At 42.1% G+C, this 22,924-nt stretch overlaps 1 protein-coding gene across 1 annotated transcript in view; it reads left to right on the top strand.

The window, feature by feature from the left end:
- Positions 1 to 13,813: 13,813 nt before the first annotated feature.
- ODF2L (outer dense fiber of sperm tails 2 like) overlaps positions 13,814 to 22,924 on the top strand; it is a gene marked incomplete at both ends in the record, with an annotated part of 45,499 nt that continues 36,388 nt past the window's right edge. Inside the window, one exon of the mRNA XM_080690568.1 lies at positions 13,814 to 13,867. Within this exon, the coding sequence (XP_080546694.1) occupies positions 13,814 to 13,867 (54 nt within the window). The remainder of the gene's footprint in view (positions 13,868 to 22,924) is intronic.

The following is a 22,924-nucleotide window of genomic DNA, read 5'->3' as shown; positions in this document are numbered from 1 at the left end:
ACACTGAATCTCAGAAAGATTTTAATGATTGGTCAATGAAGGAAGAACTAACGCTTATTGAGTGATAGCTTTCTATTACACCTAGTTTATAAATGACAAAACTGAGACTCGGGAAATCTAAAAACTATTTCAAGGTGGAGAGTATTATCATGGTGGTGAAATGAGACCCATTGACTCTAAATTCCATTGGTTTTCACTCTGTCATGTTTTCTCAGTTACCAAATTATCCTAGCAACTCTTTTTCTTACTCTGTTTATAAGAATGCACACACAGTGGCAAGAATTGAAAAACTGTCTAAAACTAAGGAAAAAAGCCTTATTCACTGGTTTGGGCTCCGCAGTGAGCAAATCTCAGGACCCTTGGCACTATTCCCGGCTGTGGTCCCCTCTCTGAAGGTTGCTGGGGACGGGAGGGGAGGAGGAAGGAAGGACCTGTCCCTGCTCTCAATGTGGGTTCCACACTGTCTACTTGCTTCTGTAACTAATGGCCATTTTCAGGGTCAGTTTGATGTCATTCTTCCTTCTCTAAAAAACTGGAGTCTCTGAACTACGGTTCCAGCCCCCTGTCTGGCAAACAATCTTAATACTCTGTATTGGATTATTTGTTTTGCTAGTGTAGAGTCTTTTGAGCTCTTTGTATATTCTGGATATTAGCCCTTTATCAGAGTGGTGGCTGGTAAAGATCCTTTCCCATTCTGTAGGCTTCCTCTTTATGTTATTGATGGTTTACTTTAATGAGAAGAAACTTTTTAGTTTGATGCCATCCCACTTGTTAATTCTTGCTTTAATTTCCTGTGCTTTGGAGGTCTTACTGAGAAAATTACTGCCTGTGCCTATATGTTGTAGTGTTGAGCCTATGCCCTTCTCTAATAACTTCACAGTCTCTGGTCTAATTTCTAAGTCTTTGATCCATTTCAAGTTTACCCCTGTGCATGGTGAGAGGTAAGGATTTAGTTCCATCTTTCTACAAATGGATAGCCAGTTCACCCAGCACCATTTGTTGAAAAGGCTGTCTTTTCTCCAGCGTATGAGTTTGGCTCCTTTGTCAAAGATCAATTGACTATAGGTGTGTGGGTTTGTTTCTGTAGCTTCTGTTCCACTGGTCAGTATGCCTGATCTGTGCCAATACCATGCTGTTTTTACTACTATTGCTCTATAGTATAATTTGAAGTCAGGGATTCTCCAGCACTTCCCATGCAGGGATTTAACCAGCACTTCCCATGCAGGCACTTTGCTTATTTACTTCAATCCTCATTTTATGAAGCAAGTATTATCACAATCTCCACTGTATATATGAGGTACTGGGACTTAACAGGTCCTGTAAAATGGGTAAATAATAATGTCCACCTAATAGGCTGCTTAAGAGAAGTGTTAACATATTCAAGAGCTTGCAATGGTATCTGGCATGTAATAAATGACAAGTCAATATTAGCTACCATTGTATTATTAGCATCTGGCATATAGAACCCATTCTTCCTCCTCTCACAAATATTTATTGCTTATTAATTCAATGTTCTGTGGGAAGCACTGGGGATATCAGCCAGGGAGGTTTAGCTCTGGTTCCCAGGGAACTCACAGCCTCGCAGTTAGGAAAAGGTAATCATGGGAGGCAGCCATAACCCGCTGGGGAACATCTAAACTGGGCTGGGGGCACTGTAGGGGAGCTTCTCCACAGCAGTGTCTCTGCTGAACCAAAATGGATGAGCAGGAGTTACCCAAGATAGACTGGATGAGGGAGGGGAGAGGCTTAATAGCAAAAGCCTGGAGGTGAAGGGCTGCAAGGGGAGAATTTGAGGATCCAGAGATAAAGTGTTGGAGCAACGACCCTGAGGAATATTGGGAATGCTTTCCTTGTCTCTCTGCTGGAACCTCCTCTCTCGCTTTACTAGCTCTTCCTTCAAATCCCAACTCTATCCCAGAAACTTGGGCTGTGCTCCCTAACTGGATCAAATTCCCCTCTTTTGAGCTTCCACAGCATGAGATACCTCTCCTTTGAAGTGCCATCAGTGTCACATTTATATTACGTAACTGGTCGTTGGCTTCCCACTGTAGGCTGAATGAGAGAAAAGACATGCCTGTTTTATCACTACTTCCCCAGAATCTAGCTGGGTTAACTCTCAATATGTATTTCTTGAATGAATGAATGAATGAAAGAATGAATGAATGAAGCCAAGAAGTAAAAGCCAGATCGTGAACGAGCTGTAGATTACTGTGTGGAAATGTTTTCTCCCACCTTTATTTCCTAGAAGATATCTGTTCCATTTAAGGCAGGATCCCTTGTGTTCCCTTCTGCCAGCCAGCCCTTGGGTCTGGATGCTCCCTCTGGGTGTGCTGCAGAATGGAATGTCACAGGTCACCACGTGGCTGCCAAGCTTGCTCACCTGGTAGCTCAGAGATTAGCTCAGCTGTCCTGTCTGTCTTGCGAAGCTGGTTCCCAGCATGGATTTTTCCACTGGCTGGTGTGGCAACTCCAGTGGTCTGCCTGTCACTGACTCATTAAGCAGAACAAAGCACTCCTTTTCAACTTTCCTTGCCAGTTTATTTTCTTATGCCACTCTCTTTTGCTTTTAAGAAAAAAATTATTCCTAGCAGTAAAGCAGTGTGTTCAAGAATTAAATCTGTAAGTGCACTATAAGAACAGCTTTTTGCTAACAATCAGGGAGGAGTTATGACCACATACATGCAAATTGTTCTCTGGTTGAGGAGGAAATTGAGGGTTGAGAGGACTGAAACCCAGAAGTGAGCATGCTCTGCACTTTAGTCCACAGTTACAATGGCTCCCTTAGGGGCTGGGTAAGGAGGATATTGGTTAGAGGATGTATGTGGTTTTACAAAGAACAGTTGAAGTTAGCAATCTTGTCCACCTTCACTTGGGTTAAAACCTGAATAGGCACAACTGGACTTTGCTCAGCTTGGACTGAGTCCAGGCACAACACCCACTAATGTCTACCTGCACTTCAGCTCTTTGGCTCTGGACCCATCCCTAGGCTGGCCACTTTACTGCACTCTACTTTCACCATCTATTCTTCACATGGTTCCCAGTCACTGACTCATTATCTGGCCACATTTGGGAATTAACTTCCCAAAGCCATTCCCATCACCTGTGTTCCCAAATGCCCTTAAGAACAAACTCAACTAGCAATGAGGCCTGGGTCCAGAACAAGTGAAGATCGCTGCTTATTATCTTTTCTCATCAGGACCTCCATTCTGTCTCCTTCTCTTAGCAGAATGATCTACAAGAAACAAACCCCAAAAGCTGTAGAACAGTGAATTGACCAAGTGATTAGGAGTCGTTCCTGAGCAAAGTGTTCTCCTGATAACTGTGACTTTAAATGAGCAATTTATTCTTTCATGCAAAAGTATTTGCTGGTCATGACCTTAGATATTATGATATCTGAGAAATAAAATATACCTGAGTTGAAGAAGAACTGGAATACAATTTTCAAAGGCTTATTTCATGTTACATAAACTCCAGGAATCTGTTCTGCTTTAATTTGCTTTTAAGAAAATAAGAGTTTATCCAATTTCGGTAACTGAAGAATCTAAAGCACATCTTTGTTCATTGTCTGAATCTGCAGTTGAGCCTGGCCTCAGAAGGACTTGTCTATTTCTTTTCATAGAATTTGCTGGTACAGAGCCATTGGCAAACCAAATAAAGCATCTGATTGGTGTCAGAGAAGTGAGGAGACTTGGCATCTTGAGAAGTCAAAGTCTTGGAACCTTTTCTCTTGGGGCTTTTGTTTCAATGATTCCATTTAGAAAAGGAAAGTATAGAGCACTGTGTGGTTGGACTGAAAAGCTTATGGGTCACTTTCATTTATGCAATATTTATGAAATAAATCAAAATAAAGTAAGACAATTTGTAAAACCTGGGAATCTAAACAAAATTTAAAAGAGTTTACCAAGGACCCAGATGGCACATTTCCTGATTCCATTTACTTTAAATTTATACTGTTTGAAGGTAAAGGAGTGAAGTAGAAGGCTTGGGAAGTCTTTGTGTCTATTGTGCCACCACTGTGCCACCAAGGGAATCAAGAACAAAAGATGAGACATAATGACCCATAAACCCAGAACTGAGCATTGCCAATGGACCTAGCAGCTCTCAGAGACAACTCTTTAACAGCCTGATGATGAAGAGATTCTAAAAGTGAACAAAACAAGGACCTGCTCACCTGGCACTGAATTTGGGCATTGTGAAGTCATTCAAAGAGATACTCGGAAGCCACAGACTTTATTAGAAACCCCTCACGTTTGTAATGGTGCTTTGCAGTTTGAAAAGTATATCTACATACATTATCTCATGAGTTAAAAGCACTTGTGAATTCTCTTTCTTTGGAAATTACTTTAAAGGACAGTAAAGATAATAAACTTCTTTGAGGATCATTTAAATAAAGTTTGTATTGGACATGAGACCAAGATTTAGCTCTAAAGAATTCTTTAGAATTCTTTCTGTGCATACTAATACAGTGTACTGTGTAGTATCTTAATGGCAGGAGATATCGGGTATACCCAATATCTAGGTCCCAATTTCTAGGACCCTTGAGGACCCTAGTTACCTCACTTATACTTTTCAGACTTGGTCTCATCATCTCTAAAATAAGGAGTGTGAATGAGGTTATATCCATGCATGAAGGTATCATTACCAACCTTACTAACATGTATGTGGAGGGAGGAAGGGGAGTGGGGTTGAATGCTGAGGGAAACACACCAAGTTCTATGTGTATGTATGTTCATATAAATTTGAATCTCACTATGATGCATAATTACAATGCACCAGTAAAAGTATAAAAAACTCAAGAAAATAAGGAGTTTGATATACTTAATGTCATTGTTTTCCTCTACATTATTTAATTCACCATGGGATTAACTCAGATTACTCTGTGTGTGTGTTAGGTATACATACTTTGTGTATGTAGATGAGTCTACACACAGCCGCCCTTAAAACCTTACAGAATGAATGGGAAATAAGAGCTACTATTAATGACAACCCAGTAAGGAAAATGAGAGAAAGAACATATTTCTCATTTGAAAAACATTTTTCTTCTATAATATACTGTTCTATTATGTACGAAATAGACTATACTAGCATAAGAATATAAACATAAGATACTATTATTGCTATCATTATCTTTCAGAGAAGAGAAAGCAAAAATGTAGAGGATGCTTTTAGGAGAGAAAAATAACCAGGAGGCTCAGAAAGCAGTCACAGGAGTAGCGCAAGATCCTGATTGTTTTTCCCTAGTCTCCACGTGTTTCCTTCCTGCAATGTCTCTGATCTCAGTATATCTCTGAACCCCCCGGCTTTGCCAGAATCTCCTGCTGCCCCCAACCCCACCAAGAAGGCACAGTAGGTCATTTTGTGTTCGTTCCTCTATTTCTGTTGTACTTTTTTTTTTTTAGGAAGGAATATATTTATTTATTTATTTTATAGCACTACCTCTTCTTTTATTTTTTTAACAATTTTTTATTGAACATAAATAGTTTACATTTAAACTATATTTGGTGCCCTCTCCCCCCTGCCCCCGTTTTCCCTCCCCCCTCCCACCAATGGTTGTCCAGGTTAACCATGTCATATTCATAATTTTACACATATTCAGATGTAGACCCTCATTAATCAAGATCAGCCTTCCTCCTCTCCTATCTTTCTATTCAAACTTTGCTGGTATTTCCCGTCCATTATCTGGAGTCCCACTGGTATCCTCTGTGTTTCCTAGTTTGGGCATATTAGAGGAAACATACGTACCTTCTCCTTCTGTGCTTGGCTAATCTCACTTAACATAATGTTCTCCAGGGCTTTCCATCTTCTTGCAAATGTACTTCTTAATACCTTATTATTCCACCCAGCCAGCTCTGTGAACCAGCCCACCAGATGAAAGAGGTGGCAACCCGGGGATTAGAGCTCCCTCTTCTGTTCTTGAGGTGCAAGTTCTGGGGCTCTGAACCTCCAGACAAAATCCTCAGCAAATGGAATCCACACACAGGGATCTCGCATACAGACTGTGCCAAAAGCAATTTTGAGGAGCAATTTTTTTTTCAAGTAATATCACCTATTCAAAGGTAGATTTGGACTCTGCAAGTCAGTGTAATATCAACATCCTGGATATCTACTAAAATCCCATGTATTTCCAATAGAAATATAGTTATATAACTGATATGACCTTTGATTTATTTTATGATTACCACCTAAAGATGAATTATGAATTAATTGTATAATTGTTCATTTAAGCTCAATCAATAACATCTTAATCAGTAAGGATTTCCCACAAAGAACCAAGGAATCATTATAAACACTACTAGCTTAATACTTAACATATGGCTAATGTATAATGCACTAGGAATACATTTCTGTGGTTGAGGTCCTTGGGCCATACTTACTGTAGTTTCTGCATCATAAAAGTACTCCGAGAAAGTGCAAAGATATACTTCTTGATTACATCGTTAATCCAGGAGGAGTCTGTGCCTACTTTAAACACCTTTATTTTCTATGGAAAGGGTCTATTTCTTCTTCAGCACTCAGGAAGAAAAACACTATGGCAATATTCCATTTTTTATGGTAAGACTATTTTTAAATATTTTTGTAAAGAAAGGCCAGGTATCATGTTTTTAAAAAAAAAACCCACAGATATGAAGGTTATTTATTTATTTATTTATTTATTTATTTTTGGTGGTACTGGGGGCGGAACCCAGAGGTTTTCTACCTCTAGGATATACTCCCAGACCTATTTTCTATTTTATTTGGAAACAGGGTCTCACTAAGTTGCTGAGAGCCTCACTAAGTTGCTGAGGCTGGCTTTGAACCTGTGTGAACCTCCTGTTTCAGCCTCCCAAGCTCAGGTATTACAAGTGTGCGCCACCATGCCCGGCCAAACATTAATATGTTTTAAAGAGGAAATTTTACACTTATGCATGCTTCCCTAGGTCAGCCTAGGACATGGTAATGTCCTTGAAGATAGAATACTGAGCTTAATTTTAATATAAGAATAAACATTTTATATAAAATATAAGCATAAAATTATTTTAAAATGGCTATGTAAAATAACATACAAATGTTCCATACATGAGCTATTTTTCTTGAATGTAGACATTGAACATACGCTACAACGTGGGTTAAGTTTATGTGTTTGTTTAACTGGTGAAACATTCTGGATTTTTGCAGGTTATGTTAATTACTTGATTCACTAATACTTTAGAGAAACTTAGTTTCAGAAGTGCCATTACCCTTTTTTTTAAAAGGTCATGTCATGTCTGAAGACATCCTCTGTAGAAAATACCTGTATAAGGGCTGGGCACGCCAGATGGGGCCCGGGTCGCGGGACTCTGGGCCCCAGGCCGAACTGCGAGTAGCACGCCAGACCCCTGGAGAAACCAGGCCCAGTAAGACGCTGGGTTCTGGGCGGGGGTCGAGCACAGGGCACGCCAGCTGGGGCCCGGGTCGCGGGACCCTGGGTCCCGGCCGAACTGCGCGTAGCACGCCAGACCCCTGGAGAAACCAGGCCCAGTAAGACGCTGGGTTCTGGGCGGGGGTCGAGCACAGGGCACGTCAGCTGGGGCCCGGGTCGCGGGACTCTGGGTCCCGGCCGAACTGCGCATAGCACGCCAGACCCCTGGAGAAACCAGGCCCAGTAAGACACTGGGTTCTGGGCGGGGGTCGCGGGCTGGGCACGCCAGATGGGGCCCGGGTCGCGGGACTCTGGGCCCCAGGCCGAACTGCGAGTAGCACGCCAGACCCCTGGAGAAACCAGACCCAGTAAGACGCTGGGTTCTGGGCAGGGGTCGCGCACGGCGCACAAAAGCCGGGGCCCGGGTCGCGGGACTCTGGGCCCCGGGCCGAACTGCGAGTAGCACGCCAGAACCCTGGAGAAACCGGGCCCAGAACAGAAAAAGATAAAGAAAAATATCGGAGAGGTGGTAAGAAAGCCGTTATGGATGCCAGGACACTGGAGATGCAGACAAAACTTATCTAAATGCACTGGAACTTATGGAAAAATTCGCCGTGAAAGAGGACTGCTATTTCTCTATATTGTTAAGAATCTCAGACATCACATATAAGGAGAGAGTTTAGCGGAGACCAAGGAGAAATGCGGTGTTGAAAGAGTTCTCCGCGATGGTGGTGGAGACTTGTATTCAGGAGAAGCAGAAACCGGATCTTACCAACTTTATTTTTTTGGAGAAATTACACCAAATGTTGAATGCTACCATCACGCATGCTTAGGAACACTGGACAACATTCAGAGTGGAAAAAGAGCCTGGGAAGGATTTGAAACGGTGGAGGCAGTGGCAATGCCAGTGGCCAATATTCGGGGGAGGCAGAGATCTGATACATTACAAATGGAACCTTTGAAATAATAACCACAGAGACAGTGATCGGAACCTGCGGAGGGGTTAGGCGGGCGCCGGGGCCAGTGGCCGACATCGGAGCTTGCTGTGAGGCAAGGCCACTACTGAGGCCTCCGTGGCCGGGATTGGAACCTGCAGAGGGATTAGACCGATGCTGGGGCCAGCGAGGTCGGCATTGGAGCCTGCCATGAGGCAAGGCTTGTGCTAGGGCCTCCGACGTCGGGTCCAAAACTTGCTGAGGGGTTAGGCCGGTGCTGGGGTCAGTGAGGCCAGCATCGGAGCCTGCCGTGAGGCAAGGCCAGTGTTGGGGCCCCCGAGGACGGGACCGGAGCCTGCTGAGGGGTTAGGCCGGTGCTGGGGCCAGCGAGGCTGGCATCAGAGCTCCTGCCATGAGGCAAGGCCGGCACTTGGGCCTCCGAGGCCAGGATAAGAGCCTGCCGAGGGGTTAGGCTGGTGCTGGGGCCAGTGAGGCCGGCATCGGAGCCTGCCTTGAGTCATGACCAGTGCTGGGGCCTCTGAGGCCAGGATAAGAGCCTGCCGAGGGGTTAGGCTGGGGCTGGGGCCAGCGAGGCCGTCATCGGAGCCTGCCTTGAGGCATGACCAGTGCTGGGGCCTCTGAGGCCGGGATCGGAGCCTGCCGAGGGGTTAGGCTGGTGCTGGGGCCAACGAGGCCGGCATTGGAGCCTGCCATGAGGCTAGGCCGGTGCTGGGGCCTCCGAGGCCGGGATTGGAATCCTGCCAAGGGGTTAGACCGGTGCAGGGTCCAATGGCCAGCATCGGAGCCTGGCGTGAGGCAAGTTCACTCCTGCGGCCTCCAAGGTCGGGACCAAAGCCAGCTTAGGGGTTAGACCGGTTCAGGGGCCAGCGAGACCAGAACTGGGGCCTCCCATGAGGCAAGGCCGCTGCTTGAGCTAGCGAGGTCTGGATCAGTCCACTGAGTAACCAGGCCACTTCTGGGACCATCAAGAGTGGGATTGGTACTTGCAACACAGCATGCACAGAGAAATATCGCAGAAAATATAAATCAGACGCTTCTCTTAATCAGCAATAACTAGGAGGAAAAGGGCAACAGGAAGAGGTTGAGCTATAGAAAGGGCCCTATAGTGAAGCAACTAATGTGACCAATCAGAGGGTATGTAATACTGGAGGACGGAGCCTCTTTAAAACGCAGGAGGTACATAAACAAATGTATCAAAGTAAATCACCAAAGAAGCGTGGGATGGAGGGAGGGGGAGGGAATGGGATGGGGGCTGGATGAGGGCTAATTGGATGATGTGTGCTTGTATATCCTCTCAAGTCTTGTACTCCAATGTGATTGATATATGACTACAATGCACCAATTTAAAAAATAAATTAATTTAAAAAAAAGAAAATACCTGTATAAAAAGAGATAATCATTCTTGATTTTATATAATGTTTTTCATCTTAAAATAATAGCCTAATAATACCTACCCACTTATAGGGAACTTTGGATTTTTTCTCTGTGTTGTAAAAATATGACTTCAAATATCACGAAATCCTATTAGGTGTCCAAAATTATTCAATTTTTTTTTTTTTTAAAAAAAAAGAGAAACAAAAGCCAGGCATGGTGGCGCATGCTTGTAATCCCGGTACTTGGAAGGCTGAGATAGGAAGATTGCATGTTTGGGGCCAGCCTCAGCTACTTGTGAGTCCCTCTGTAATTTAGTGAGACCCTGTTTCAAAATAAAGAATAAAAAAATCAGGTTGGGGATGGAGCTCAGAAGTAGAATGCTCCTGGGTAACCCCCAGTACTATAAATAAAATAAAATAAATGAAAGAGCAACAAAGCTCAGAGAAGTAATTTGCCTAAGACAGACCACTACAAAACTTAAGTACAGATCTGATTTCAAGGTCTTTGCTTTTAACCAGTGTTATTGTAACAACCTGTTTCAACCTCAACCCATGCCACATCCAGCCCTACCTTCAATAGTTAGTTGCCTTTCTGGATGGTTTCCAGCCCTACCTTCAGTACTTTAGTTAGCTGGTGCAATACAGGGGTAGTTGCCTTTCTGGATGGTTTCTGGGAAGGCCCTCCTTTCAATAACAGGTAGCATGTTGCCCACTGTTATGAACTGAATGTTTGTGTTCCCCATTTTTAAATCTTAACCTTTAATATGATGGTATTTGTAGGTGGGGTTTCTAGGAGGTGATTAAGTCATGAGATTAGAGCCCTCATGATGGGATTAGTATCCTTATAAGAAGAGACACAGTTCCCTTCTCTTTCTCCACACTATGTGAGAATACAAAAGGCATCAATCTGCAAACATCAGGAAGAGAGTCCTCAGCAGGAACTGTGCTAGCTGGCTCTTGTTCTTGGGATTCCCACACTCCAGAAGTGTAAGAAAAAATTTGTAGCTGGATGTGGTGGTGCATGTCTATAATCCCAGTCCTTGGGAGGCTGAGACAGGAGGATCACAGGTTTGAGGCTGAACTATGATGCCTACTAACACTCCACCTAGTAAAAGTGATGTTGGGCTATTCCATGAAACTTTGCCCAAGCCTCATCTGACTTACCCTGTGCACCACAACTGTTGTAGTCCCTGATGTCTATTTAATTTTAAAACAATGTAAAACTACAATAAACAAAATGATGAGATGTTGACATATGTTTAGATTATGGATTATTAAAACAGAAAGAAAATTCCAGAAATGCATATATGTAAATGCTCTAATCGTTATCGACAAAAGCATTAAGCTAGTTCAAGGAGGAAGACACACTTTTAAGTAAATGATGGTTAAACAACTGGATAGAGCCAGGCATGGTAGTGTATGCTTGTAATCTCAGTATTTCCCATAAAAAATTTTGATAAATTAAGACTAACAAATTAAAAGTTTAACCAAAAGACACCACTAAGAAAATAAATAAGCAAGGTACAAACTTAAAATTTTTTTCTTTTAATAAAAATTTTAACTTTCATAGACTTTTTGCCTGACAATCATAATATTGGGGGAGAAGGCATTACTGGAACCATCAGTAAGGAATATATTTTAGTAAAATCAATAATTAGGTGAAACACGCATGGTTAAACGAGTTAGTAGGTAGTTGCTCTATTTATGAATTAAATATGTTGGCCTAGGGCTCTCAGGAGGAACATAAAGTAGAAGCAATGAGTGATTTTTTTTTTTTTCAAATAAATCCTTGCATTGCTTGTTCTGGAGTTTATAAACCATACCAGTTGACCACAGCACAGATACAAAAACACTGAAACCTGTAAGGCAATTTGGAGAACATCATACAGCTCCTTCATTTAACCGGATTTGGGGAGGGGGGGGGGGACTTGAGGCCCAGGGAAGGATCTCGGCTAACAACACCACAATTTTAAAACGAGGTTTCTTTTAAAAATGCATTTGCCTTGGTTTTTTGGAATCTCTGTTTTAAGAAGCAAACCAGGGCATCTCCAGGTTAATGTTAGAAAATTCGGAATTGGCCTTATTTCCCTTCGTGATTTCAGTTAAGACTTTCGTTTACTACACACAAATCCTGCCCTTTCCCAAAACAAAAGCTTTCAAAAAAGTTCACCCGAGAAACAAAGGAAGGGGCACCGCATCTCTCCGGCCCCGCCCTCCACTCCAGCCAATAAGAGCAGGCGCGGCGCTCCTTCTCCCGACGGAGAGCCAATCCGCTGCGGGCCCCGCGGAAGGGGCGGGGCGGCCGTTGCTAGAGAAGCTACTTGAGGGTTACCAGCTGCGCTTGGCTGCCTACGCGGCTTGGTGGGCGCTCTTCTGCCGCCAGCAGTTCTAGGAATCCGTTTCCTTCCCTGGCCTTCGACCCACTCTGCCGCCCCTCGCGTCCCGCTCCCTCCTAGCTGATCCGGGGCTGGAGAGCACAGGTACGCTGCCCGCGCTTCCCAGCATCCTAGCCAGATATTGTCCTGCGCGCTCCCTCCGGCCCGTTGTCTATAGCGGAGGCGGCGGGATGACGTCATGCGACGCGATGACGCAGCCGCGGAGGCCGACGGGAAGCCGCGTCGGGGCATTTAGCGTGCTCGGCTTTTGGGGGCTGCACCTCGCTGTGTTGCTCTAGCCCTCTGCTTTTCCCCTAGGCAGGGTGGTCCGTGGGGGCGTCCGGGCAGACCTAGTGAGGAGGTGGGCTGGGCTGGACGAGCCCCGGGCTGTGGCCGTGTTGCTTTGAGAAATTGTGTCTTTTCAGTCATTGGGTTGTAAAGCCCACCAAATGTTATACCAGATTGTGGGGAGCCCTGGCGCTAAACAGTGAAACATATTCCAGGTAGTCTCAGGAAGTAGTTATGGCTCCAAGATTCCTCTGGGTTCCCGCCTCCATAGGAAAGACTCATTTAGTGCGCGATTAGCGTCACGTGGGAAGGTCTGAAAGGCCAACTTGCGTTCAGCCCCAGCTCTGCCATTGCACCAGCTGTGTGGTCTTGGACCGGTCACTTAACTTCTGGTTTCAGTTTCCTTACCTGTAAGATGGGACGCACAGTGCTCATTTTGGTTGTATTAAAAGGCGATTAAGTAAATCTAGTGCCGTATAGGTAACACTAGACACAGGTGATTAGTGAGTGGTGCCTTTTTTTTTTTTTTTTAACTGAGAATAACCATGGCTAGACTGGCAGGTTTGGGGGCTATTCTAGTTTAGAAACAAAGCTTCCATATCATTTGTGGATTGGAATATTACAGTGTTTTTGAATGAAAGAGGTTTTTGGAGTAGTTTTGAGTACCACTTAGGGTTAAAAAAAAAACAACCCAAAACCTAGCAAAGCCTTTTTGCTTTTACAATGTGCTGCTCTTTTGCTTATGGTAAGGACATGATCATCTTCGTAGTTTTTAATAAGTATCAACTTTTTGTTATGATTCCACAACTGATATGCATTAGTAGTTTACTTTTTGTATCCCAGACATCCCAAGATATGAGAAGTTGGCTTTATCTTATTCTTGTGCTTGGTCTCTACAAATGAATGGGATTCAGGGAGGTGAATAGATTGAAATAACATCTCTTCACTGAGTGGGAATCTATGGGAAGTCAGTGATCCCCCCCCCCACCCCCACCCCCGCTATCTTAGTAGTTCTCAATTTATGGCTACTTTGATGATGATTTGCAAAAATTCTGCAAAGAATAAATAGATCTTGAAAATTTTGTTTTGTCAAATTGGTTCTACACAAATAAATAACCCAAGGAGCTTGCAAGTAATTCCAGGAATGGTTATTGATTCAGGATGATTATATTAAAAAGAAAAGACACAAAATTGAAGAAGTTAAAAACAAAACAACCCTAGCAGAGTAGACTGAGCCAAAGGGACCCTAAAACAAAACAACACACACACACACACACACACACACACACACTCTACATGTGCTTTTACTTCATTCTCTTTACTCATTACTAGAGCTTTGGAAGGCAAAGGTTATTTTCATCTCGTAGAAGAGAAAGCAAAGGTCCAATGTGGCTAAGGATTGTCCATGTCAGGTGGCTAGTAAAGACTAAAACCTGACCTTTAATGAATCTAGCCCAGTTTTCTGTCATTTTAATATGCTGCCTCTGGATCATCAAGAGATGGTTAAATTTTGTTTACTCTATCTGTACTATGTTAAGAAAGGAAGAAAAGATGTTTTCCAAACTGTTGTATGTTAATTTGGGACTTCACGGGATAGGCTATGATTGTCTAGAAAATTAACTTATATGGACAGATCCATTTAGGTAATCACAGATAAGTGAGGTGTCATATTGACATACGGTCACTACTTTCTGTACTGGCCTCTTGTATTCTGGAATTTTAATACCAATTTCTTCATTATTTTTCATGTTTCTGTCACCCGTAAAAGCAATTTTAATTGACTTCTTAAAAAATTCTCATAGGAAAAGAATGTTAAAATTTTATCTCTGATGATACTCAACGCTTTTTTTTTTTTTTTTTTTTGGTGGGTCTGGGGATGGAACCCAGGGGCATTCAACCTCTGAGCCACACCCCCTGCCCTATTTTTTATTCTATATTTTGAAACACTGTCTTCCTAAATTGCAGAGGGCCTCACTAGGTAGCTGAGGCTGGCTTCTAACCCACATCCTCCTGTCTCAGCCTCCCAAGTACTGGGATTACAGGCGTGCGCCACCATGCCCAGCGATAGTCAACACTTTAGTTGTTTTCACTCTCCTCCCCCACCCCTCCATCTGCTTAGTCCATTCTCCAAACTCCCACCAGGTTGACCTTTCAGAACCTTGCTTCAAATTATTTAATGATTATCTTACCCTTTAGGGGAAAAAACAAATTGGATTCTTAAGCCTGGCATGAAGTCACCACTCTCAGTGTATCCAGTTTTGTGTCTTCACTTTCCTTCTTACAAGTCATGTCCCTTCATAATTATTGCTGTACTTATTTTTTATTGAAATATTATATTGGTATATTTTTGTGAGATACAGTGCTATAGTCTGATACACACATACAATGTATAATGATTAAATCAGGGTAATAAGCTCAATGTACTTATCCTGGGCTGAGACACGAAGTTCCCAGGTTTGAAACCAGCCTCGGCAACTTAGCAAAACCCGGTTTCAAAAAGGGGTCGGGGGTGCTGGGGTATAGCTCAAAGGTAGAATACACTTCCATTTAATCATTTCTGCATGTTGGGGACTTTTGTACTCTTCTATTTATTTTTATTGCTTATAATAGAAATACAGAAATGAGTTTTGGTTCCCCTTATCTAATTTCTTTCTGTTCCTCACCTTGCTGTCTTTTCTAGTTTCTAGGGACCACTGTTCTCATTCTTCTATGAGATGACTTTTTAGTTTCTGTGAGTGAGAATGTGAGTGATTTGCTTGCTTTTGCCAGTGTTGGCTGGTCCACTCAGAACATCTTTTCTACTTTCCACTTGCCTAACTCATGTTTTGCAGGACTCCGCTGAGGTTCTACCTCCTGTGGGAAGTCTCCCAGAAGCCTGCCATTGGCTTTAGATTTCCTTCTATCCCTGCTGTCATTTCCCCCCTCATATTATCCAATTGTGGCTCTTTTTTTTTTTTTTTTTTTTTTTTTGGTGGTACTGGGGTTCCTGGAAGCCCTTCTACCTCCGGGCTACACTCCCAGACCTATTTTATTTTTGGAAACAGGGTCTCAATATGCCAGCGCGGCTGGCTTCAAACCTGCGCAATCCTCCTGTCTCTGCCTCCCGAGCACCGGGATTACAAGCGTGCGCCACCACGTCCGGCTTGTGGCTCATTTTTTAAGTGTAAGTTGTTTTATTCATTGAAGAAAGGGATAGCTAGTTATCCAAGTCAGCCTCTAAATATCAGAAAAATATGGGGAGACATTTTGATAGTTTTTACTTTTCAGATTGATTTTCTAGCTCTGTTTTTACTCTTTGCTAGTTTACAAGCTATTATTTTTATTATGGAACCAAAAATGGTATATAGTTACTTATTTAGTAAACTTTTGACTGCTCTCCAGAATAATGTGGGGGGGGGCAACATGAGTATTTCATAATGATCTTTTCAGTAGAAGATATGTCCCTTTGTGTAAAGCCAGTGGAAGAAGTTTTTCAAGAATTAGTGTTTGAGCTGGGCATGATAGCACAGATTTGTAATCCCTGCGCTTGGGAGGTTGAGACAGGAGGACCGCGCAGGTTCGAAGCCCTCCTCAGCTACTGAGTGAGGCTCTCAACAGCTTAGTGAGACCCTTTTTCCAAATAAAATATAAAAATAGGGTTCCACTCCCAGTGCCACACACTCACACACACACACACACACACGAATTAGTGTTTGGCAAGACCAAAAATCTGTAACTTCATATGCATTTCTCTGGAGAGATTAGTTTTAAATATGTATCATGGACCACGATCTTTCTTTCTCTGATCATGGCTGATTTGGATAGCCCTCAAATGCCTGTTGTTGGCCAAAATGGAGCATAGTTTATGGAATGTAGCTACATCAGCATAACTCACTAGCACTTTTGGAAAAAACTTTAAATATGTGTCTTTATGGTAGACTAGTAAAGTTGTTCCTATGTAGGAGATTTAATTCTTTAAACAGTTAAAAATATATCACTTATCTTTAAGGATTCGATGGTTAAAAATGTGTATAGAATATGTATCTTTGTTTCATTACTAATAGGTGTACAAAAGTACAATGCATCTGTCGGCAGTGTTATACACATAATTGGAATCATTCTGTTGTGAAACATTTTCTTTTCCATACAAAAATACGTTTAGTTCACTAAAATGATAGTATATTTTTAAAGGTAGGGCGTTGTATGCTAAAGAAAGTTTTACATTTTTGTTCACCACACATATTTTTTTTTCTTACTGTCACAACACAAAATAATGGAGGAACTTTGAGCCTCTGAGTAATTTTTTTTTTTTTTTTTTGGTGGTACTGGGGATGGAGCCTTTCTACCTCAGGGCTACACTCCAAGACTTGTTTTATATTTTGTTTTATTTCGAAACAGGGTCTCTTAAGCCAGCAAGGCTGGCCTTGAACCTGCGCCTCCTCCTATCTCTGCCTCCCAAGCACGGGGATTACAAGGGTGTACCACCATGCCCGGCTCTGAGTAATCTTTATAAAGAATAATATGACTTTGGAAATTGATAATTTCTATGGAAATATTTTCTCTGTGTAGTATTTTAAGGAATCGGTAATGCAGATAACACTATAGAATGCTGGGCTAAAAGTTATTCTTAAATTCCTGCCTTTACAATGTGTTAATTTTATTTCTTGTTTACTTTTTAAGATAAAAGTCACAAATTACAGGCAATAAAGCAGAAAATAATTTGTTTCATAAATTTATCTTGTGACAAGACTATTAAAATAGTTGTGTTTATGGCTGCCAGGAGCCTACAAAGCCAAGTAAGAATTTATTTAAAATACTAATACCAAACTGAATCTTCTCTCATAAAATATTTTTTACAAATGTAGGTTCCTATCCTCTTACATTGTTTTTAAGCTTTTGCTATAAATATAGAAGCTGTTTTTCTTATAGTAACTCCCCAAAAGATGAATCAAGGGATAAGTAAATAAAAGTCTATTCATCATATGTATTGAGGGCTCTAAGCCTTATGTCCTCTCCAATTATTGCTTAACTTTTACAAGGCTTGTAAGTGTTTAGTTTGCAATTATAAACTATTCTTTCTTAGGATTCCAATCTACAGTGAGATAAATATTTAAACAAGTGAATGGATGAAAGATAAACACCATTTCCTCTCTGAGGCATAGTGGCTCTTGCAGCTGAACAAATCTGTAGATGATGGCTTTCTTGGTGGCTGTGTCTTATTCTGAGCATATTCTTCTTTACTTTTAATTTTGTTTTTTTTTAAATTTGATTTTGTATACATTTTTTAAAATAAATTTTTATTGGTGAATTGTAGTCATACATCTTAATGGGATAAAAAAACTTGTGGAGATATTCACGCACACATCACCCAATTAGCCCCTCCCCAATCCTTAACCCTTCCTTCCCCCTCCCTCCTTCCCATGCTTGGTTTCCTGATTAACTTTGATATGGTTTTTTTCCCTTCCATATATGGTCCTGTTATTTTTTACAAGGTTTCCAAGAACATTTGGTGAAGGAAATAATAATCTTTTCACTAAATATTGCTGAAAAATAATAACTACATGAAAAAGAATAAAATCAGGCCTTACCTAACATCATATACAAATATTAACTGAAAATAGATAAAAGATCTAAATATATATATTTTCACTGGTGCATTGTAGTCATACATCCACAATGGAATACAAGACTTGTGAGGATATACAAGCACACATCATCCAATTAGCCTTTATTCAATCCCCATCCCATTCCCTCTCTCTCCCTTGATCCCATGCTTGATTGGTGATTAACTTTGATACATTTGTTTACTTACATCATGAGTTTTAAAGAGAGTCCATCCTCCCCCATCCCATCCCCTCTGATTGGTCACCTTAATTGCTCCTCCATAGGGCCCTTTCTTCAACTAGATCTCCTCCGATTACCTATTTCTTCCTAGTTTTTTGAATATTAGGGAAAACATCTGTTTTTTAAAATTTTCTGTGTTATTTCTCTGTGTATGCTGCATTGCAAGTTCCAATCCCACTCTTAAAGGCCCTGGCACTGGCCTGGCCATCTGGCAGACTTTGATCCCGGCCTTGCTGGCCCTGGCACCGGCCTAACCCCTCAGCAGGCTCCAATCCCGGCCTTCGGAGGCCCCAGCACTGGCCTTGGCTCACGACAGGCTCCGATCCTGGCCTCGCTGGCCCCGGCACCTGCCTAACCCCTTGGCAGGCTCTGATCCCAGCCTCGGAGGCCCCAGCATCAGCCATGCCTCATGGCGGGCTCCCATCCTGGCTTGGCTGGCCCCAACACCAGCTACATTCCTCAGCAGGCTCTGATCCCAGCCTTGGAGGCCCCAGAACTGGTCTTGCCTCATGGCAGGCCCTGATCCCAGCCTCGCTGGCTCCAGCATCAGCCGCACCCCTTGGCAGGCTCCTATCCCACCCTCGGAGGCCCCAGAAACAGCCTTGACTCACGGCAGGCTCCCATACTGACCTCGCTGGCCCCGGCACCAGCCTCACCTCTCGGCAGGCTCTGATCCTGGCCTCAGAGGCCCCAGCACCGGCCTTGCCTCACGGCAGGATCCCACCCTGGCCTCGATGGCCCCAGCACTGACCTCAGCCCTTGGCAGGCTTCAATCCTGGCCTCGGAGGCCCCAGAAACAGCCTTGCCTCATGGCAGGCTCTGATCCTAACCTCAGTGGCCTCGGCATTGGCCTCACCCCTTGGCAGCCTCTGATCCCAGCCTCAGAGGCCCCAGCACTGGCCTTGCCTCATGGCGGGCCCCAATCCTGGCCAGGCTGGCCCCGGCACTAGTCTCACCCATTAGCAGGCTCTGATCCCGGCCTCAGAGGCCCCAGCTCTGGGCTTGCCTCATGGTAGGCCCCGATCCCAGCCTCACTGGCCGTGGCATTGGCCTCACCCCTCAGCAGGCTCCGATCCCAGTCTTGGATGGAGGCCCCAGCACTGGCCTTGCCTCATAGAAGGCTCCAATCCCAGCCTCCCTGGCCCCAGCACCAGCCTATCCGCCTGGCAGGCTCCTATCCTGGCCTCAGAGTCCCTGGCGTTGGCCTTGCTGTTCATCAGGCTCTGGTCTCTGTCACTATGAGCAGGTTGTCTACAAATGATCCCTTTTTTTTCTTTTTTCTTTTTTTTTGGTGCTATTGGGGTTCATGGAAACCCCTCTACCTCCGGGCTACACTCCCGGAGACCTGACTCTTTATTTTTTTTAATATCTATTTTTATTTGGAAACAGGGTCTCTTAAGCCAGCGTGTCTGACCTCAAACCAGCACGATACTCCTGTCTCCGCCTCCCAAGCTCTGGGATTACAAGTGTGCGCCACCACGCCCGGTGTTAAATGTATATCTTAAGACTATAAACTTTTAGAAGAAAACCAGGGCCATAAAACTTCACAGCACTGAAATTGGCAGTGATTTCTTGGATATGATTCTAAAGGCACAGACAACAAAAGAATAAACAAACTTCATTAAAAAATAGAAAAATATTGTACAGCCAAAGACAATGTAAAAAGAATTAAGAGTTACTGATAGAATGGGATAAAATATTTCCAAATGCTATATTTGAAGGTATATTAATATTCCAAATATAAATCCTAAAAATTAGCAACAATAAAAGCAGACAATACAATTTAGAAATAGGTAAAAGACTAAAATAATGAATCTCCAAAGATTTTTATATGACCAAGAAACACATGAATATCACTCATCATTGTCATAATATAACTAATCATTAAGGAAATACAAATAAAAACTATAGTGAAATACTACTTTACATTTCTTAGGATGTCTACTTAACATGAATTATCTTGCTCCAGCCTTTTAACTTGAGTTTTTACTATCTTTATTTGTAAAGTGTGTTTCTTGTAAGCAGCAGATTGATGGATTCTGGTTTTTAATCCACTTACCACTTTATGTCTTTTTATTGGGGAATTGAGGCCATTTACAGTCACTGTGATTATTGAGAGATAACTTAATTCTTAACCTGTTAAGATTTTATTTCTGTTTGAAATACTGTTTATTCTTCTTTGTTTAGTTGTCTGCTGGATGGAAAAATCTTATTTCTCTGGTTCTAGTGTGTATTATCTATTTCTTCTTTGTAGTTAATCTCTTTGAGTATTTTCTCTAGTGCTGGTTTTGAAGACATAAATTCCTTCAGTTTCTGTTAGTCATGAAAGCTTCTTATTTCCCCAACTAATTTGATAGATATTTTTGCTGGGTAGGAAATTTTTTGCTGGAAGTTGTTTTCTTTCTGAGTTTGGAATATGTTACTCCAAGCCCTTCTGGCATTCATGACTTGGTTTGAGAAGTTTGGAGTGATTCTAATTCGTTTGCCTCTGACTGTCACTTGGCCTTTTATACTCTGCTTGTCTTCTACATTGGTCATTTTGACAATTAAGTGGTGTGGGAACCTTTTCTCTGATCCTGTCTCAAGGGAGTTCTATAAGTTTCCTGGACCTGTGTATCGACCTCTTGCTCTATGGTTGGAAAATTTTCTGTTATTATTTTTTTAAAGAGATTATTGATCCCTTTGGTTTCACCTTCTTTTCCCTCCTCTATTCTGATTATTCTTAGGTTAGCTCTCTTAAAATGGGCCCATATTTCTTCAATGTCAGATTCCTGGTTTCTGATTTTTTTTCTAAGTTATAGATTATGCATTCATTTTTGGAGTGATCATCTTCTAGGAGCGAGATTCTATTCTCCATGTGGTCTAATTGATTGATTATAGTTTGAATTGATTACTTCAATGATTGCATCCTTTATTTCTTTTAGACTCTAAATTCTTTTAGAAAGTTATGTATTATTTCTACAGTTATATTCCTGATTTGATCTTCTGGAGATCTCTGAATTTCTGTGTTATCAGGTTCTGATATTATGGGGTTGTGGGTGTTCATTGCTCTATTGTTGTTCCTCTTTCCCACCATTCCAGAAGTTTGTGCCTTCTCTGGGTTCTTCCCCGGGTCACCACAACTTCACTTAGGGTGCTCTGGATCTGGAGTTTGTGGTAATCTCAGCCGCCACTTCTCCTTTACTGGGCTGTATCGTAAAGTCTCAGACCCAGGAAGTTACTCGAGGCTGTGCGAGACCATGGTGGTGCTGATCTGGGTGTTATCCCACAGGGAGCTGTGACTAGGGTGTGATATTTTTGCCTCCACTATTCCTTCACTGGGTTGGACTGCAAAATCTCAGACCTAGGGAGATTATCAAAGTCCCTGGGGGTGCAATGCTGGGATTTCTCCTGTAGGGGCTGGAATTATACTTACAGCTATTGTGTGTGCTGATCTGGAGCTGTCATGGGAGTGGTGAATTTGCCGCCACTGCTGGCAGTATGGCGCCGCTGCCACACCCTTGGCCGTGAGGCTGGTGTATTTCTTTTCTGGTTTTGAGCTCTGTTCTGAGTCCCTGGAAGGCGTGATGAGCTTGGCCACTGGGAGTTTTAGACTTTCTTTGCGCTGAAAAACTGCTGAATTACACTCGAATGATCCTCAGCTGCTCACTTCAGCTCCTTGTTTATTTTTCCTCTCTGGAGCCTGGTGCTGTGAGGCATGATAGTGCCGGTGTGGCTCTGCAATGCAGGCTGGTTTCTTTTCTGGTCTCTGGTTGTTCTTCTAGTCTTATTTTTCTCTGTCCCTTGTGTTTACATTTTTTATTCCTCTGCTGATAGTGTTTTCTGTCTATGAAAAGCGCTGATTTTGTGGCGATAGAGATCGAGTATTAGCAGGACTCGTAAACACTGTTTTTCTCAGTCGCCATCTTTCCATAAGTCCAATTTTGTATATTTTTAATTGTTCTCAAGTATATATAACTCAAAATATTGTTGTATAGTAGTCATTGATGTTATACTTTTTAGCACCCATGAAGATCATTTTAGACTAGAAGTTACTTAGCAATTTCTTTTCTATATCAGATGCTATTATTTCAAAAATAAGAGCAAACATTCATTGGTCTGTATCCTAAATATTTGTCTCTGTACTACATAGAACCTTTAAACAAAAATAAATACATTTTATACACAATTTGGAAGGTTTCTGAATTGCTATTTAAATATCAATCATTTTAACCTTTAATATCTCATGTTTTCAGCATTTTTGAATGTGATATATTTTTAATATAGATATATAAAACTAAGTATTAAATATGTACAAAAAGTGCAAAAAGCCTTAACTATAATCTGTAATTTTGTGTAAGCATGTATTGAAGTCAGTGAGACACAAGACCATGTAAGCGTTATGAAAAACTCAGCCTTTATAATTGCTAAGTCTTAAACTCTTTACTTAAAATGGTGCAGTTTTGAAGAACTTTATAAACATTCTATTCATATTTTACACTGATATCTCCAGGTATGAATGAAAACAATTAGATTATTTAGTAAATTTGAAAGTTTACCTATATGAAAAATAGATTAAGCTGAGAATAGGGATAAATTTATTTTTAAAATTTTTTAATTGGTGCATTATAGTTGGTGCACATCACTCAGCCCTTCCCCAATTCCCACTCCATTCCTTCTCCATCCCTCCTTCTCATGTTTGCCTTAGTGATTGACTTTGATATGTTTGTGAATGTACATCATGTGCATTAG

Source organism: Muscardinus avellanarius, assembly GCF_963383645.1.
Source record: "Muscardinus avellanarius genome assembly, chromosome: 3".
Taxonomy (NCBI): Eukaryota; Metazoa; Chordata; class Mammalia; order Rodentia; family Gliridae; genus Muscardinus; species Muscardinus avellanarius.
Note: the sequence above shows the minus strand (reverse complement) of the source record. Positions and strands in the feature narration are given on the sequence as shown.